Source organism: Plectropomus leopardus, chromosome 4 (genome assembly GCF_026936395.1).
Source record: "Plectropomus leopardus strain MGB_pleo_1.0 chromosome 4, ASM2693639v1, whole genome shotgun sequence".
Lineage (NCBI taxonomy): Eukaryota > Metazoa > Chordata > Actinopteri > Perciformes > Serranidae > Plectropomus > Plectropomus leopardus.
Genome location: NC_142179.1, coordinates 2,720,156 through 2,739,701, shown reverse-complemented (window position 1 = coordinate 2,739,701; position 19,546 = coordinate 2,720,156). Strand labels below are relative to the sequence as shown.

The 19,546-nt window shown below is 40.4% G+C and overlaps 1 protein-coding gene and 1 long non-coding RNA gene across 3 annotated transcripts in view; one reads left to right on the top strand and one right to left on the bottom strand.

The window, feature by feature from the left end:
* The first annotated feature begins 2,142 nt into the window (after nt 1–2,142).
* LOC148189665 (uncharacterized) lies at nt 2,143–14,513 on the top strand. The gene is made up of 4 exons (XR_015776356.1): nt 2,143–2,245; nt 2,359–2,426; nt 3,809–3,871; nt 14,384–14,513. It is a non-coding gene; the product is annotated as an uncharacterized LOC148189665 (long non-coding RNA).
* Nucleotides 5,683–19,546, bottom strand: part of LOC121944723 (spermatid perinuclear RNA-binding protein-like) — a 141,576-nt gene continuing 127,712 nt past the window's right edge. Inside the window, exons 14-18 of one of the 2 annotated variants that reach the window (XM_088076303.1) lie at nt 14,693–14,827; nt 14,349–14,489; nt 14,142–14,265; nt 13,895–13,945; nt 5,683–8,415 (exon numbers count right to left, since the gene is read on the bottom strand). In XM_088076303.1, coding sequence (XP_087932429.1) covers nt 8,327–8,415; nt 13,895–13,945; nt 14,142–14,265; nt 14,349–14,489; nt 14,693–14,827 — 540 coding nt within the window. In that variant the 3' untranslated portion in view covers nt 5,683–8,326. Of the gene's footprint in view, nt 8,416–10,221; nt 13,794–13,894; nt 13,946–14,141; nt 14,266–14,348; nt 14,490–14,692; nt 14,828–19,546 lie in introns of those variants that run through there. The other variant, XM_088076304.1, reaches the window with a different exon arrangement.

Genomic DNA, 19,546 nt, shown 5'->3' with positions numbered 1-19,546 from the left:
ATTCTTGTGAAAGCGATATCTTAAAGAATGCCTTGAGGGAATTACTTTTATTAAATTTGGCACAAACGCTTGAGTGGACTCAAGTATGAGCTGATTAGATTTTTGCATCCATGTTATTTTTGTGAATACAGTATTTGAAGATGGCTTTGAGGGTATCTCTTCAAATTTGGCACAAATGTCCACTTGGACTCAAGAATGAACTGATTAGAGTCTTGTGGTCAAAGGTCAAGGTCACGGTGAACACCTACAACATGTTTTTAACTCAAGAACTCACCCTGACACTGTGCTGATTGGATGGATAGATGTGTTTAAAGCATGCACGGATGTAATGGCAGTCATTCTGGTTTCCTCCGATCTTTTCTGTCTTTCTTCGTATGTCCATCTTCACTCTGTTTTCCTTTTGCTTTGTCATTTGTTACAGCCTCAAGACTCTATTCTGCATTTATTTTCTTCCCCATTTTTCAGTCATTTCTTTCTTCTCAGTGCCCTCATACTTTTCCCCTCATTCCTCATCACACTCTTTCTTTCATCGCTTCTTCCCTCTGTCCTCCTTTCTGCAATATTATCTTTATTCTTCCTCCGTTTCTTTCGTCTGTACTTCCTTGTATTGTCTTTCCTCTTTCCTACCTTCTTTTTTTGGGTTTCTTTCTTATCTAAATGAACTGCTTTTGTTCTTCTCTCCTCACATCTGTAGTCTCCGTGTCATTTCTCTCTCTTATTTCTCCTCCTTCTTTTCCTCTTTCTCTTGATTACATCCACTTTAAAATCTGTGGAGGTAAGAGAAGGTGCAGTACGAACTGTTGAAACATTGCAGCTCATGTTGTAGATTAAATCTGCAGGTTTGATCTAAAAACCGAGGAAAGAAACCTTTGTAGAAACGCTGTGAGCGTGCAGAGTAAGCAGAGGACAGTCCACCAGCAGAGGAGGCTGTGGTCTCACGTTTGAGCACTTTGTGTCTGTAGAGAGAAGGAAGAAGGGATCTGTGTGTGTGTGTCTGTGTGTGTGTGTGTGTGTGTGTGTGTGTGTGTGTGTGTGTGTGTGTGTGTGTGTGTGTGATTATGGCACAATGTGTACTTCCACAGAAGCTGTTTTCTGTGTGTTTCCAGGTGTTTATACATGTGTCTGTGGACACATTTTGTCACAACCGTACCAGATAGAGTCATGAAACAGGGCTTTTGCCTAATTTTTTTAAATACTATTTTTCACCTGATGAGGTCATTTTGACCACATTTGGCATATGGAGAAAATACATGCTATTTCCACAAGGTGACCTGTCACAATCAATGATGCTGCTGATTATTGACATATCCCAGACTCTGATAATAACAGTTTAAAATAATTTATTTTTAGTGGGTTTTTTTTCATTTAAAAACATAGAGGTATCATGACAAAAACATGGGATTTAAAGGGTTAATGTTCTGAAAATTAATGAATATTTCATATTTACGATTAGGACTGATGTTGGTTAATAATTGGAAAATAATATTAACGTATAATATTTTATAGCTTGATTTTGAAAAGCGCATTTCGTGTGCAGAGCAGTATAAATGTGAGTATTTAAAGGGTTAAATTTCTGAAAATTGATGAACATTTGATATTTATAGTTAGGACTGATGTTGATTACCAAATGGACTCAATGGAAGAAAATGATAAAAATTCATAATATATTTAAAGTTTAAGTTAATCTCCTGTTGTGCGCAGAGTGAAACACGTGTGTGTAATATCAAAGCGGGCCCTAAAGATTAAATAATTAAAACATAAATAAAATAGTAAAAATTAATAAAAATAAATCAATTAAATAAAAAGACAACGTCACCTAAAAGCCGGTCTATAAAAATGAGTTTTAAGAAGTGATTTAAAAGAAGTCACCTATGATCATATCTTCATAAATGGAACCGCTGCGATCGTCCTCTGAGCTGATGTCGGAGGTGTTTGCGAAGGTGAACAAAGTTTAAGTGCGTCCGCGCTGCAGTGCATCATGGTCCTGAGTGCTGATATAAGATGACAAACTGCCATCAGTGAGGGCGGCATGTGCCCACGTTGCGTAATCCAACACCTTCTGGGTTCTCTCTCGCCGCTAAAAATACCAGCAGGATCTGGACCTCCATCTGATAGCGTCCTCGCCGTCTGCACTCACAGGCTTCTGCCTCACCAAACACATCTTTACCGCTCACTTCACCCGACAGCGAGGCGTCATAACGGCTCAGCTCTTTCCTTAAGAAGAGAGAACAGCTCTGCCGACAGGGTGACAGACCTTCATCTGTCGGTGACACTTCAGAGCGCTCGCTGCAGCACATCAAGACGCTGCTGCTGCTCCAGAAAGAACAAAGAATAATCTCTGTGCTTTTGTCTTGACAGATCAGGTCTGCTCATGTCTGCAGGCCGGCTGAGGTCTGGTGCTGCTGAGCTGCAGAGTCCCATCGAGGGTCAGCGGCGGGACACTTTCAGGGGGGATAACAGGGTTTTAAGAGTGCTGACTGCCACCGGTGGATGTAAACAGCAGTAAAAATCACTTCTCACTGTCCAAATGCACTTTCAGCACCGCCACAAATCTGAGAGAGTGCTGATTTGTGTCAGTCTGCATTTCAACACCATTTTCTGGTGAAAGATAAAAACTTTCAGGCTCGTAAAATGCTCCTCAAGCCCGCTGGGTAAATTAGAAATGCTTTCACATCAAGCTGAAAACAGGCAATTCCTGAAAAGTCGACATTTTTGAGATTTAAGGTTTTGGTTAAAGAAAAAGTGGTGATCAAAGTGTGTATATGTATCAGGGATACTCAGCTTGCTTCGCTTAGGGGCCACTTTTGCAAAATGACAGAGGGTCAGGGGCCAGTCAAAGCAGCCCCATACATGTTTTAGGATTTTAGGACATTTCCAGGATTTTAGGACACTTTTTGGATTTAAGGACAATTCTATCATTTTGGGACGTTTCTCAGATGGATTTTAGGACATTTCTAGGATTTTGGGACATTTGTAGGACTTCAGGACATTTCTCTGATTTAAGGATGTTTCTCAGAATTTTAGAACATTTCTAAGATTTTGGGACATTTGAAGGATTTTAGGACATTTCTTGGACTGTTTCTCTGATTTAAGGACGGTTCTTGGATTTGAGGACATTTTCTGGATTTTAGGATATCTCTTTAATCTTAGGACGTTCTTCCTGATTTTTCAGCACTTCAGGAGAATCACTGCTGTTGACAGACAAGTTGTTATATGTTACTAGATTTCAAACTGACTGCTTTTGGGTGATTTTAATGAAATATTTTGGGGAAATTTTTCATCAGATCGAGGTTGGACAATCTGCCCTGAAAATCCCCCAAAATAGAAGTAACATATGACTGAAGTGTTGTAAAGACAGAAAACATCACAGTTGCAGAAGTGAGTTTATTTAACAGACATACATAAATATTCAGGTCATAAACCAGCAGGTATAAAACATCATGTCGTGTTTCATTTCCTTTGCTGTGATGCTTTTACCAACAACAGTAAACTGTGTGTTACCTGGTCAAAAAGTGAAGCTAGCTCTAAAACAATGTTGAATTAAAACACGTTTAGCCTGTTTCAGTGTCCTGTGTTTAGTGTTCTTACTGCTGTGCGCATTGTGTAGCGCCGAGGTGAAATTTGGGAAATATCAGTGGGAAACTGGAGTCCAAACAAGCTTCCAGCAGAGTTACAAACACATTTTTTTCTCATTAAGTGCTTCAGCTTTTCATCTCAACAGCTGGTTTAAATGTCTTGTTTTGGGCTGTTATTTGATTCTCACAGTGTGTAATCAGACGTTTCTTTCACTCTCTTTCTGTTCACTCAGATGTTATTAGCTCCACGGCAGCCGAGTGTGACTGGAGAAATAACTCGCCCTGATGGAGAGGAGGTCAGAATCAAGCACCACACACACACACACACACACACACACACACACACACACACACACACACACACACACACACACACACACACACACTTATTCAACTTCCTTTCATGCTTCGTCTGTTCCTGTTACACATTCTTTTAATTTCAGAGGTTTGCATGACTGACAAATGAGAAAAGCCTCTTTGATTTCACACAGTAAAGACAAGAATCCCAGTCAAGTCAAAGAAAACTTGTGTAGCCGTACAGACTCATAAGTACTGAAGTTCAGAATTGAGTGAGTGATGAATGAGACTAAAACTAATATGAGTGATGTCGGATTTAGTGACGGTTTTTAATGTGAGACTAGACAGAGAGGTTGGAGCCCAGAATGACACCCGGGATATGGACTATTAGGAAAGGGTGGATGGAGCTGTCCACATTGAGGACGAGCTCTCCAAACTTCTGGAGCAGTGCTTTGAGGGCCACAACCATGAGCTCTGTTCTGTTTTCAATCTTATTAGATTTGATGACATCCATATTTTTATTTAATGCAGCTGACGAGAGACTGTGGGGGGAGTTGAGTGGATGTTTTGGTGCTGAGATACAGTTGCGTGTCATCAGCATAGAAGTTCATAGCAGTCACAGTTCTTGCATGAAACATTAAATTCTTGTTGCAAAATGGCAATGCACAGATCCTATGAGGATGGAGAGGTCATGGTTACATTTTGTGCAGGCACGTGGTCTTCTTCTATGGCGTGTCATTAAGTTACACCTCCAACCACTGGCCTGGCATGCATAATACTGCATTTTTGGTTGTTTTGGGAACATAAAGGAAAGACTTTTCAGTTTCTAGTAGGGTTGTTCCCGTCAAAAGATAGCGTTAGACCATGGTGGCCGATGATCTGACCAAGAGGGAGCATGTAAATGTTGAAGAGGAGGGGTCTAAGCACAGAGCCTTGAGGGATGCCTCAGTTGATTGGGGTTTTGGAGTAGAGCTTTGATTCTCTGCTTGAACCTGAATTGACCCTGACCGGATCTTCTGGGTTCAGGCCGGGTTCAAATTTCTCATTATTCCCTCAGGCTTGAATTGGGTCCAGTTCTCACCAAATTAACGTTTATTTTTAATTTTTCAGTGAAGCTGTTGTGAACTGTATCAAGCTTAAATGGCACTTTGGCAGGATGGACTGAATCAAGAGAAAAAGGGAGATAAAGAGGGAGGAGAGAGAGGAGAACATGCGGAGAACCCGGTGAGACAGAGAAACAGCTCAGGCGAGACAGGGACGCAATACAAGAAAAAGACAAAGGGGGTCTGCAAGGCGAGGGACGGGGGCAGATACAGGATTTTAGGGCAGGCAGATTCAGCAATGGAAAGTCAGACTCTTTTCTGTTTTGTTTTGTTTTTTTGAAATTGATAATAATCACGTGCAAAATATCAAATTCTCCCAATGTGTTTTACTTGGGAATAAACTACAGCAGATATTTCTACTGTGCTGCAACGATTAATCAATGATTTGAGATATTATGAGATTATATGAGATTTTTCTTTCTTGACTCCTCTAAGACAGTAAACTAAATATCTTTGAGTCATGACATTTTAATGCGCCATGTTGGGAGATTTTTCACAATTTTCTACCATTTTATAGACCAAATAATTAACTGATTAATGGAGAAAAATAATCAACTAGTTAATGAAAATAAAAATGCTATAATCATCAGTAGCAGCTTTATAAACCTCCATATAGTCAGACGACAGGATTCTGATTACAAGTAAAGATATTATAAAAGTAATTTCTTTAAAATTCTCCAATTTAAGACAACATTTAGACCATGAAATCCATGAACTGAACTTCTTTAATGAAAATGAAAACAAAAAAAGCATACAGTACACTCTCCCCTTACTGCAGTTTTTGACAGTTTTGATTTGTGGCCCTGTTCATTTATCTGCACAAGTCGTAAAATCAGTTTTTACGTTCTACCATGAACATTCATCAACACTTAAAACAGCACATCACATTACATCAGGAGTTAAAACATCGACAGCGGCGTTTACATTCGGTCAAAGCATCGGTTCATCGACAGCACTCGAGCTTTGTCAACAGTTTGTTTGTGTCACGTGATCTGATTAAGTTGGTTTGAAGGTTCCTGAGTTGAATATTGCTTTAGACACTTGTGCTTTCCAGTCAGGCTGCAGCGAGGAGCAATTCACCAAAATCCTGCTAGCAGGTTATTTCATCTGGTTCAACTTCATAAAACTTCATTGCTGTTTTAAAGTAAGAATTTTTTTGTGTGTGTAAATTAGACAGATTATCTGCCTGGCAGATTATTGGGGCCTATATTTTCATTTTTCCAAATATTTGCACTGGCATTTTATTTTAATGATCGTCGATGAAATTAATTAGTAAAAAAGTGTGCATATTACACTCAACCAACACCAGGAGTGGCAGTCTGCAATACCTGCAACGAAAGTGTCAGCATGTCAGGAACTTTTACTTCATAAAACCTCAGGGAGTTATTTTTATTTATTCATTTTGATTGAAATTTTCGCTGAACTTTGTTTAAATGCCTTCAGCAAATGTTTATCAAAACTGAAACTTTCAACATCATACAGCAGTTCCTGGCAGCTTCATTTTTTTAAGTTTTGTTGGAGTTTGTTATATTTCAGATTCTAAGTTTCCGACAGAAATATCATTTTTTATTTTTCATTTTTTATTGTAAATGCAAGTTGGTTCCAAATATCAGTTTTAGGTCTTCTTAAGTACTAATAATCAGTATCGGCCCTGAAAAACCAATATCAGTCCAGCCTCTAGTATAAATATGGTTTTGTGGAGAGCTGTTGCACAGTGACATAATGAAGTACTTTGACTTGGTAATTAACTCTTTGAAACGTGAGCAAATGAGCTTGATTTCTGTCAAAAACATGGGAAGAAGAAGTGACCCAAAAATGAGCAAGAAATGAGTAAAAATTACAAGAAAACTAGTTTAAAAAAACAAGAAAAAGAAAATTAAAAACAAACAAACAAGGAAATGATCTGGAAAAGTTATTTTGCTTTTTCCTTTTTTTTCTAGATATTTTTCCCTATCTTTTTAAAAACTAATCTCTAAAACTTATAATTTCTTATACTTTTACTGTTTACTACAGTTCCCATTTCCTCTTGTTTTAGAAAGAAATTGCATCAATTTGCTCACCGAAAGCAGCACAGAAAAGTGATTTTTGTCCAGGTTTCAAAGGGTTAATTGGATGAGATTAAATTCCCATGTTTATAATATTTATAATGCAATATGTATTAATATTGCCATCCATCCATTTTCTTCCGCTTATGCGGAGTCTGGTCAAAATTAATATTGCAATATATAAAATTATACCATTATAAAGGCTTAATCCAAGAACATGATGAAAGTTATTATATTTGTTAATTAGCAGAGAAAACATTAAATATTGTAAAATCCTGCACTTTTTCTTTAAAGATCATCTATAACCATTCAAAATCAGAGGTTTCCAACCTTCTTCTTTTTATCTTGAGAGCTTTAAAAACTTAATTTAGGTGTAGTTAAAAAAATGTATTTATAATTTTGTGACCCCTATGATTTGCCCTGTGACCCTTTTTGGGGGCCCCTGACCCCAGGTTTGGAACCATTGACTGAAGCCAAAAACCCATCAAATGTGTAACAGCAGGAGAATTAACAACAGGTGATAAACTTCAATTTACGGGCTAATTATTTGGAGAATAAATGATTAAAACTTGGTATTATCAAATTGTATGTCATATTCTCTTGGTGCTTTAAAATGGAAAAAGGTTACTTAGTGTATTATATGTAATCATGTTTAAATAGGGATTATATACCATCAACATACCATTACAGTGTTATAGACAGATTGTAAAATGTATTTAACTCTTAATATTTATGATAGCATATCTGAGAGCGCTTTAAATACAAAGCTACTTCAGTATTTACATTCAGAGATATATTATAAATACGTTCTTTACCCGTCGTCTGGTTTTACATATTCAAACATATTAACATGTTTATATATATATTTATATATATATATTCAAAACTCACATACATCCATATGTACAGATAGTAAATATATTTACATCCTGTAGGTCACATCGTCGTGAATGTGCCGGTGCTGATGGCCTGGTTGAAGTCGCTTTGGAGCACGTTTAGATTCCCGAAGGCAGGAGAAGTATTGCTTTGTGTTTTATTGACGTTTTTCAGAGTGAGTTGGGTCAAACAGAGTCTCGTCTGCGGCCTCTTCTCCACTAAAACCTGACCTGGACTTGACAGGGTGTTGCCCGAGGTGTTTTCTCCTCCATATTGCTTTCAATATTGCTGCCGTGTCTCGTGTTGAGGAGGAAACCCGGAGGAGCGGTGGCGCAGTAATTGAGAGGTGTCGGCAGAGTTTAATAAGGGTGAGGGATTAAACAGGAGGTCGAGGCTGCTGCCAAAGTCTGGTCTCGGTACGTTGGCGGGGTCAGAAAAGATCCTGAGGGCCCAGGTGGATGATGATAGGCGTGGCGATGGTCTGCGGCTGGTAATAGGCACTGTCGATGTACAGGCCGCCTGCAGACGGGAGACACCAATAACCAGGGTTAACAGAAATAATCATCAGCAGTCATTATCGATCCTTTTTCTCCTCAACTCTGATGTGATAAACATGAAAAACTGCATGTTGGGTTGATTCTGTAATCAGTGAAAGTTAAAGAGCACAGTTGAAATTCAAAGCGCACTGCACCGTGTCGTAGCTGCTGTTATTGTTGTAGCTGTTCTCAGGAGGGTTAGAGTAGCTCCCAGGATGCTTAGCACTCAGGGGAAACAAATGGATTTGGTGCAGCCTGTCACACGTATTGACCTCTATCAAGGACAGCAGAGGCTGCAGCAGCGCCACAAAGTTGTTCCTCTCAGCTGGATTCTGGGTGTTTGCTGTCAGATTTAGAAAGTGGTCAAACCAAACCGATAATGACGAGTGAAACAGCTGGATACAGCTTCAACTCAAATACTAAACTCTGACTTTTCTGGACATACTATAGTATAACTCTTTTGTCATGATATACAAATTTTGAACATAATATAATGTGACTTTTCTGGCATTCTATACTACGACCTTTGTGGAAATACTATACTATGACGTCGTTTTGGACACAGTCTCCTATGACTTCTTTCGCATACTGTACTATGACTTTGTTTTGGACATAGTCTACTATTACTTTTTTGGCATCCAATGCATTAGTTTTTTAAGAAATTCTATACTTTAACTTTTATTGGCATACTATACTATGATTTTTTTTGAACAAACTATGACTTTTTGGACATAATATACTATGACCTTTTTGGACATAATATACTATGACCTTTTTGGACATATTGTACTATGACTTTTATTGCATACTGTACTATGACATTGTTTTGGACATAGTGTACCATGACTTTTTTGACATACTATATTATGACCTTTTGGACATACTGTACTGGGACGTTTTGGCATACTAAACTATGACCTTTGTTGACATACTACTTAATACTGTATACATACTTAGTCTACTATGACTTCCTTGGCATACTATACTTACTAGACTTTTTTGGGTATACTATACTATGTCTTGGACATACTATGTGTTTACTTTTTTTTGCATAGGATACCATGACCTTTTAAAGAAATACTCTGCTTTGACACTTTTTGGACATACTTTAAAGATTTTTTTGACAAACTATACAATGACTTTTGGACATGCTATACTTTGACTTTCTTGAACATAAAAAATCTCCCAATTTTTGACTGTTTTTCTATTTCTCTTTAATGGTCTCACTACAGTCCCTATATCAGCAGCTTATTTGGTGATTACTTATTATAATTGTTGATAAAAGTAAACAACCAGATTCGTCTTTTCGGAGCGTCTCAGTGGACACGAGCTAAAAAAAGAGCATGCTTGATACCTAAATTATAGATCAGGACCCTATTTAAACGACACTAATAACTAAGAATTTATTTTATTTTATGTCATTTTATCTTATTTTATTGTGTTTTATCTTATTTTATTTTATTTTATCTGATTTTATTTTATCCTATTGTGTATTGTGTATTTCTTGTGCTTTTTATCTTGCTGTGCATGATTTTGGAAACCTTGTGTTTGTTTAAAATCGTGCTATAATAATAAAGTGGATTGGATTGGATTCCAAGAAATTTAAGTTTCTATCACACAAATCAATAACAACAGGTTGAGTAATGCAAAATATTATTTTATGATAGAATATACTGTTGCAGGCAATAAAATCCTCTTTTGAAAACAGACTTCGAATCATAGCTGGATGTGTGGATAGAGGATGCAAAACTCATGATTAAACTTTTAGGAAACACAAGTTACTCAGCTGTTGACAAAAATATTAATTTATTTAAACAGGATATAACCTACAAACAGGTCAGAATAAAATTTCTCTCTGAAAAGAAAGTATTTCCACTCAACACAAAATGGCTCAACAGCTCAAATACTCCTCAACAGCAAATGTAAACGTGGACTTTCAACATCCGAACGAAAGGAAAAGGTTTCTCAGTGCAAACCGATTTTTGTAAACCTGTTTTGTTTTTATCGCCACAGAAACTTAAAACATCATAAGAAAACAGAAATCAAAATACAAAACAACATTCACATACATGAGTGATAATTAAAGGAATAATTTACCTTTTGACAAAGAAGCTCTTTGATCAAACCCATTTTGTAGTCTACTCTCAGTTTTCTATCTGTCAGTGTGGTATTATTTATTTCCTTACAGTGGCTGTCTCGTTAGTTCCCTGCAGCTGATAATTATTATGCTTATGCTTTCTTATAGTGACTATTTTAATTTTGCTATTGTGGTTGTTGAGTTAGTCCCCAAACAGCAGGTGTTTAGTACCCTAGTATGATAGATTACCCGAGATGATAGTTTTTTTTTCTACTTTGACTGTTTAATTTCATATTGTAGCTATTTACTTGTTGGTGTGTGGTTAGTAATTTCTTTAGTTCTCTAAAACATATTTAGCTCCTTACAATTAAATAATTTAGTTCCCTGTTTTACACTTAATATACTTTGTATGGTAGGCCCAAAGCACAGAGCTAAAGGGAACGTCGAAAACATGCCAAGTGACTGGAGGTTTGGCTCAGTGGGTAAATCAGGCGGTTAGTGAGCCTGAGGTTGCAGGTTCAAGTCTTATCTGGGACACATGACTTTTAAAGACTGCTGTCTAAAGGGAACGCTGAATACATGAAGTTGGTGTGAGAGACAAGAAGGATAGTCAAGAGACAGAAAGTTGTGGGAAAGACAAGAAGTTGAGTTTAGAGACAGGAAAGTCAGTCAAGAGACAGGAAGTTGATATGAGAAACAGGAAGTTGGGTTGCGAGACAGGAAGGTTAGTCAAGTTACAACAAGTTGAGAGACAGGAAGTTGAGTGAAGGTAGAAGATGATGGGAGAGGATGAGAGTATAACAGGTGAAAACAAGAACAGTACAAGGGTCTGACTACTGAATGTCAAAGTAAGATGTGAGGTAATTTATAAACTGTGATGCGATAACGTACTTTGTCCATTAAAGAGTACCGACATGTTTTAATATTCAAGTGTGCGGTATTTTGTTTAGTTGTTTGTGACACAATTGTCTCCTGAATTTTCATATACTGAATACTAAATTTTTCCCTGCCATGAACTTGGTTAATTATCGGCCTGATTCATATATCAGTCGAGTTTTCGACAGAAGTCACTGCTGATACTGAATTTTCCCTTTCAACACCATATGACCCTTATATCAGCAGAGCAGACAGATATCAGCAGATATTTTATTTTATTACTGCCATAAAATATAATTTGGCTGTAGATTCATACAATGTAGACACTGATTGTGACATTGTGGAAAAATTAATGCACATAAAGTTGATTGATATTTCGTTTTGCCCTATAAATCGAGCAAAGGCGTCCAGAAACAGATAAAACCAGTATCGGCAGATGTGTCTGTTGAAATCAAGGATTATCAGCCTGACTCATATATCAGTCGAGTTTTTGACAGACGTCACTGCCGATACTGAATTTTCCCTTTCAACACAATATGACCCTTATATCAATAGAGTAGACAGATATTAGCCGATGTTTTATTTTATTCATGGCATAAATTATAATTTGGCTGTAGATTCATACAGTTTAGACACTGATTGTGATAATGCAGAACAAGGTAAAGCACGCAAAGTTGAGTGATATATTGTTTTGGCCAATAAATCAGGTGACGTTGTCCAGAAACAAGTAAAACCAGTATAGGCAGATGTGACTGTCGAAATCAAGGAATATCGGCCTGACTCATATATCAGTCCAGTTTTCAACAGACGTCACTGCTGATACTGAATTTTCCATTTCAGCACCATATGACCCTTATATCAGCAGAGCAGACAAATATATCAGCTGTTATTTTATTTTATTTATGCCATAAAATATCGTTTGGCTGTTCATTCATACAGTTTAGACACTGACTGTGATAATGCAGAACAAATTAAAGCACGTAAAGTTGAATGATACATTGTTTTGGCCCGATAAATCAGGTGAAGTTGTCCCAGATGTATCAGTGGATATTTTATTTCAGACATCACTGCCGATACCAGACAACGATCTTTAAAAGTCACCTGTCCCGAATATGGCTCGAACTCACAACCTCAGAGATATCAACTGACCATCTAACCTACTGAGCCAAACCTCGACACTTTTTTTTGGCGTTCTATTTCACACTCTTGTTTGGACAGCAGTTTTTAAAATTCTCCTGTCCTGGATTAAGTTCAATCTCACAACCTGAAACACTCTTAAAAGCTAATCCAGCTGACACTTTGACTATTTTCAAGGTTATTTTTCCCTTTGTTTGTTTGGACAGCTGCTTGTAAAAATCAGCCTGCCCTGGCTGGGATTTGAACTAGTGACCTCATGATCACCAGCCAAGTGCTCTAAGCATCTGAGCTAAACCCTCAGTCATTTTGACTCTGCAGCCGAGCCAACATGATCCAACTTTTGCAGAAATGAACGACCACTTAAGCTGGAGTTCATCAGTATCCCGACATACGTGGGGGCATGAGGGCCCTTTCATCACTGCTTGCAACTTTAACTTATTTAGTTTGCTTACTTGGATATATGGTTGGTGTTTCCAGTGGTGGATGTTTTATTTGTTCTCTAAAATAGGATTTTATTTATTTCTCATAGCGGATGTTTGTTTAATACTCTGCAGTAAACATTTAGCACTTTATTCTCTTCTTGTCAGCCTTTCTAACACTGCATTAAGATTTAATGATCAAAGAGCTTTTTTTGGTCAAAATCTGTTCTGCCAAACAAATTTCTAATGCTAATTTAATCTAATTTAATTTAATCTGGTTGCTAATGAGGGAACATGCTATACAACAATGGTACCGACTGGGTATACTGGTCAACAGTTTGTGGATTCCAGTGTTGCTTTTTGAAGCTTGTGTCATGAACACACAGTAAAAATCAGGATGTAAGACTGGTGACAAATTAAAGGAAAAGCCATTATGAATTTTGTGATGGGATGAACACCAATCTTTATAAAGATATATATTTCTCTGGTTTTTGATGATGGTGTTGGAGTACGCTGTTCAACACTTTGGCCCAAAATCTCCCCTCGGTGTTAAATTGGGTTGAGATCTGGTGACTGGGAAGGCCATCACATATGATTCAGATCATGTTTTTACTCATTGAAACATTTACTGATCCCTCATGCACTACAGATGGTGACACCGTCATCCCGGAAAAGATTCATTTTTCGGGTTTATTGTCTAATTTGTCACCTGTCTGTTACTTTAAGAAGCGACTTCCTGTGAAGTGGGTTAGGAGAGGTGAGGGTCCTAATAGGGGTAGAGGTGGGTGACGGGGTATGCTGTGGGGACTCGGATGACTGGGACAACTACTGAGGGCATTCTGGAAGGAAAACCTGAGAAAGAGCAAAGAAAAAGAAAAAAAGAACTGAAATGTTGGGATGTAGTGATGAATAAATGAAATGGATGGATTATTGATTAGTGACTGTGAGTTTACCGTAGGGAGGGAGGGCACCTGCAGGGCTGTAACCATAAGGAGCACCAAAACCTGTGAGGAAAAAGAGAAAAATGCACCGAGTGTATCAATTTTTATGAAATGAGCTAGAATATTTTAAAATAATTTTACTTTGAAATATATCTGCTTTCCTCCCCTCAGTCTTTTGATTATATATTGTGCAAAAAAAACCAAAAGCACTCTATATCAAACTTGTGTGGCAGGTAGTTTGTCACGCAGCTAGAATCACCTGGGGGGATGTATCCATGTGTGGGCGGGGTGCTGATGTAGGGAGCTCGAGGGATGACGGGGACACGTGGAGGTCTGGCGGCGAGGGCAGGGAGCGTCAACACCGAGGCTACAGGTCGCTTAGGCTACACAAACAAATACCAGTCAGCTCTGAAGATGATGCTGTTTGATTTAAAGCTGAAAAAACAGAAACACTTGATGTACTCACAGGGGGATTGGGTCTTTTCTTCTTGTTGCTTGTAGATTTGGAGCCGGAGAACAGGCTGTTTAGAGCAGCCAGCGCCGCGCTGGCTTTGGCTACTTTTTTATTGGGACCTGTCCCCCGAAACACCTGCTTGTCCACCTCAACCTGTCGCAACACACAGAGAGAGGAGGATGTTTCATGTTCAGCTGCCGTTCCTGGTGTTTTGTAAGTGTAAAGATGTTTGATATGCATGAAGCGATGAACATCAAACACGTCCCCTCCCTCATCAATTCCTAATAAAACCCTTTGAAAGAAAGACAGGAAATCTATGAAGTTATGTGTGTGTGTGTGTGTGTGTGTGTTCGTACCTCTATGATGAAGCGTTTATCGTAGCTGCTGCCACTCTCTGATATTAGCTCATATTTGAGGCCGCGGCGTTTCTCATTCAGCTCCATCACTGGGTTTTTACCTCCCGCCGTCAGAATTGGACCTGGAGCTCTGGACTAGAAGGGAGAGACATTCATGAAATATTCATAAATGTACTAAAGATTTTCTTTCGATGAGATAAATGTCTGTAATGCCAAAGATTCCTTTAACATACTTTAACTGGTGCTTCTGGGCCGACATATTGACTGATACAAATAAGACCTGTGTGATTTAGAATGACCATTAATGTTTTGTCTTTGTATTATTTTTATGTTGTCATCGTTTGAATTTACCTTCTCTTTATGTGTAAAGAACTTTCTAAACTTGCTTCAAAAATGCTATAAGGATTAAAGTCATTATTATTTTGCTGATTAACCATGAAAACATTTTTAATCTTCAGCCATTCAAAAATGATTCAAAATTAACTATCTTAAATTATGACATTTATAAGGCATTTTTTTAAAATGAAAAACTATACTATGGCATTTTGTTTGGAATTTGTAAAGACATATTATACTATGACATTTTAGGACATTTGTGACGACACACTAAAGTATATGGTGTGATTGAGGCATTTTTGATGACATAATATACAATGGCATTTTTGGGGCATTTTTAAAAGGTACAATGAAATAACAATTATGTAGTTCTGTTGATGATATACTGTACTGTGACATTTTTGTCAGGGTCGGGTGCAATGTGTGCTGGGCAGCAGCCGAAGGCGGGGACCATGGCGGTCCGATCCTCGGCGGCAGAAATTAGCTCTAGGGACGTGGAACGTCACCTCTCAGGTGGGAAAGGAGCCTGAGCTGGTGCGCGAGGTTGAGAAGTTTCAACTAGACATAGTCGGCCTCACCTCGACACACGGCTTGGGCTCAGTTTTCTCGAGAGGGGTTGGACTCTCTTCCACTCTGGAGTTGTCATTGGTGAGAGACGCCAGGCCGGGGTGGCAGTACTTATTGCCCTCCGACTCGGTGCCTGTATGTTGGAGTTTACATCGGTGGACGAGAGGGTAGCCTCCCTCTGCCTTCGGGTTGGGGGACAGATCCTGACTGTTGTTTGTGCCTATGGTCCAAACGGCAGCTCAGAGTATCCACCCTATTTGGAGTCCTTAGAGGGGGTGCTGGAGAGTGGTCCTTCCGGGAACTCCCTCGTTCTGCTGGGGGACTTCAACGCTCACGTTGACGGCGACAGTGAGACCTGGGGGGGGGGTAATCAGGAGGAATGGCCCCCTCAATCTGAACCCGAGTTGTGTTTTGTTATTGGACTTCTGTGCTCGCCACAGAAGTTCCATAACAAACACCATGTTCAGGCATAAGGGTGTCCATATGTGCACTTAGCATGAGGACACTCTAGGCCAGGTCTAGGTCTGTAGTTGGGTTGTCAGACTTGTGGCCGCATGTCTTGGACACTCGGGTGAAGAGAGGGGTGGAGCTGTCAACCGATCACCACCTGGTGGTGAGTTGGCTCCGATGGTGGGGGAGGACGCCAGTCAGACCTGGCTGACCCAAAAGCATTGTGAGGGTCTGCTGGGAACGTCTGGCAGAGTCTCCCGTCAGAGGAAGCTTCAACTCCCACCTCCGGGAGAGCTTCGACCATGTCCCGGGGGAGGCAGGGGACAGTGAGTCATTGAGTGGGCCATGTTCTGTGCCTCCCTTGCTGAGGCGGCTGATTGGTGTTGTGACTGTAAGGTGGTCGGTGCATGTCGTGGTGGCAACACCCGAACCTGCTGGTGGACACCGGTGGTGAGGGATGCCATCAAGCTGAAGAAGGAGTCCTATCAGGCCTTCTTGACCTGTGGGACTCCGGAGTCAGCAGACAGGTACCGGAAGACCAAGCGGAGTACAGCTACGGCGGTCACCAAGGCAAAAACCTGGGCATGGGAGGAGTTTGGTGAAGCCATGGAAAAGGATTCTGGATGGCTTCGAAGAGGTTCTGACCACCATCCAGCATCCCAGGAGGGGGAAGCAGTGCTCTGTCAACACTGTGTATGGTGGGGATGATGCTCTGCAGACCTCGACTCGGAAAGCTGTGGATCGGTGGAAGGAATACTTCGAAGACCTCCTCAATCCCACCGACACGCCTTCCAGTGAGGAAGCAGGGCCTGGGGACTCGGGAGTGGGCTCTCCCATCTCTGGGGCTGAAGTTGCCGAGGTGATCAAAAAGCTCCTTGGTGGCAGGGCCCCGGGGGTGGATGAGATCTGCCCGGAGTTCCTTCAGGCTCTGGATGTTGTGGTTGACACGACTCTGCAACATTGCGTGGACATCCTCTGGCATCCATGCCTCTGGATTGGCAGACCGGGGTGGTGGTCCCTCTCTTTAAGAAGGGGGATCGGAGAGTGTGTTCCAACTATAGGGGGATCACAGTCCTCAGTCCCCCTGGTAAGGCCTATTCAGGGGTACTGGAGAGGAGGGTCTGCCGGATAGTCAAACCTCGGATTCAGGAGGAGCAATGCGGTTTTCATCCTGGTGGTGGAACTGTGGACCAGCTCTGGACCCATGGTGGGGTCCGTGAGGGTGCATGGGAGTTTGCCCAACCAGTCCATATGTGCTTTGTGGACTTGGAGAAGGCATTCGACCGTGTCCCTTGGGGAGTTCTGTGGGGCGTTCTCCGGGAGCATGGGTATTTGACCCCCTGATAAGGGCGGTCCGTTCCCTGTTCAACCGGTGCCAGAGCTTGGTCTACGTTGCCAGCAGTAAGTCGGACTCGTTTCCAGTGAGGGTTGAACTCTGCCAGGGCTGCCCTTTGTCACCGGTTCTGTTCCTAACTTTTATGGACAGAATTTCTAGGCGCAGGCAGGGTGTTGAGGGTGTCTGGTTTGGTGACCTCAGGATTGGGTTGCTGCTTTTTGCAGACCATGACCTTCAGCTCTCACTGGATCGGTTCGCAGCTGAGTGTGAAGCGGCCAGGATGAGAATCAGCACCTCTAAATCCCAGGCCATGGTTCTCAGCCGGAAAAAGGTGGAGTGCCCCCTCCAGATCGGGAAGGAGACCCTGCCCCAAGTGGAGGAGTTTACGTACATCGGGGTCTTGTTCACGAGTGAGTAAAAGATACAGCGGGAGATCAACAGGCGGATCGGTGCAGCGTCTGCATTAATGCAGACTCTGCACCGATCTGTCGTGGTGAAAAGGGAGCTGAGCCGAAAGGAAAAGCTCTCGATTTACCGGTCAATCTTCGTTTCTACCCTCACCTATGGTCATAAGCTTTGGGTAGTGACCGAAAGAACAAGATTGCGAATACAAGCGGCCAAAATGAGCTTCCTCCGTAGGGTGGCTGGGCTCTGCCTCAGAGACAGGGTGAGAAGCTCGGTTGTCCCGGAGGAGCTCGGAGTAGAGCCGTGGCTTGGGCATCTAATTAGGGTGCCTCCCAGACGCCTCCCTGATGAGGTGTTCAGGGCACCTCCCAATGGTAGGAGGCCCCAGGGAAGACCCAGGACACGCTGGAGAGACTATGTCTCTTGGCTGGCCTGGGAACACCTTGGGATCCCCAGGGAAGAGCTGGACTAAGTGGCCGGGGAGAGGGAAGTCTGGACTTCCTCGCTTAGGCAGCTGCCCCTGCGACCCGACCCCCCATAAGCAGAGAAGAAGGTGAAAGGTGAAAGTGAAGACATTTTTGTACCAGTTTGGACATCATAATTTATGTTGTAGTTTTTGTCCCATTTTGTGCAATTTTGGACGTCAAACTATATCAAAATGGCTCAACAAAATGTTACAATAATGACCCAAAAAGCAAAGCTATAGTATGTCAAAAAATGACATGTCGCAAAAACAGCTGTAAACTGCATAAAATAGCGTTCTGAGACATGCCATTACATAGAATGTTGAAAAAACATCTAAAAGGCACCATTAAGTAAATTGTTGAAAATATATAAAATAAGCAATACTGAAAAATATCAAAAAATTAAATTTAAATAGAACAACTTAAAACTGCTGAAAAGAGCATAAAATAGCGTGCTGAGATGCGCCATGGCATAGAATGTTGCAAAAACAGCCAAAAAAAACCCCCATAATTTGTTGTGTCAAAAAAATGAGCCTAAAAGCAAGGCTATAGTATGGCAAAAATGTTGAAAAATGACATCTCCCAAAAACAGCTTAAAAAACCTGAAAACTGCATAAAATTGCATGCTGAGATGCGCCATGGCATAGAATCTTGCAAAAATGGGCAAAAACATGATAATATGTCATGTCAAAAAAATGACCCTAATAGCAAGGCTATACTATGGCAAAAATGTCGAAAAATGACATGTCCCAAAAACAGCTTAAAACTGCATAAAATAGCATGCTGCATAGAATGTTGCAAAAACAGCCAAAAAAACCCCCAAAAAAACCCCATAATATGTTGTGTCAAGAAAATTACCCTAAAAGCAAGGCTATAGTATGGCAAAAATGGCGAAAAATTGGATGTCCCAAAAATAGCACAAAACTGCTGAAAACTGCATTAAATAACTTGCTTAGATGCGCCATGGCATAGAATGTTGCAAAAACAGCCAAAAAAACCCATAATATGTTGTGTCAAAGAAATGACCCAATAACCAAGGCAATGGCAAAAAAGTCAAAAAATTGGACATCCCAAAAAGAGCCCAAAACTGCTGAAAACTGCATAAAATTGCATGCTGAGATGCGCCATGGCAAAGAATCTTGCAAAAATGGGCAAAAACACAATAACATGTCGTGTCAAAAAAATGACCCTAATAGCAAGGCTATACTATGGCAAAAATGTCGAAAAATGACATGTCACAAAAACATCTTAAAACTGCATAAAATAGCATACTGAGACGCGCCATGGCATGGAATG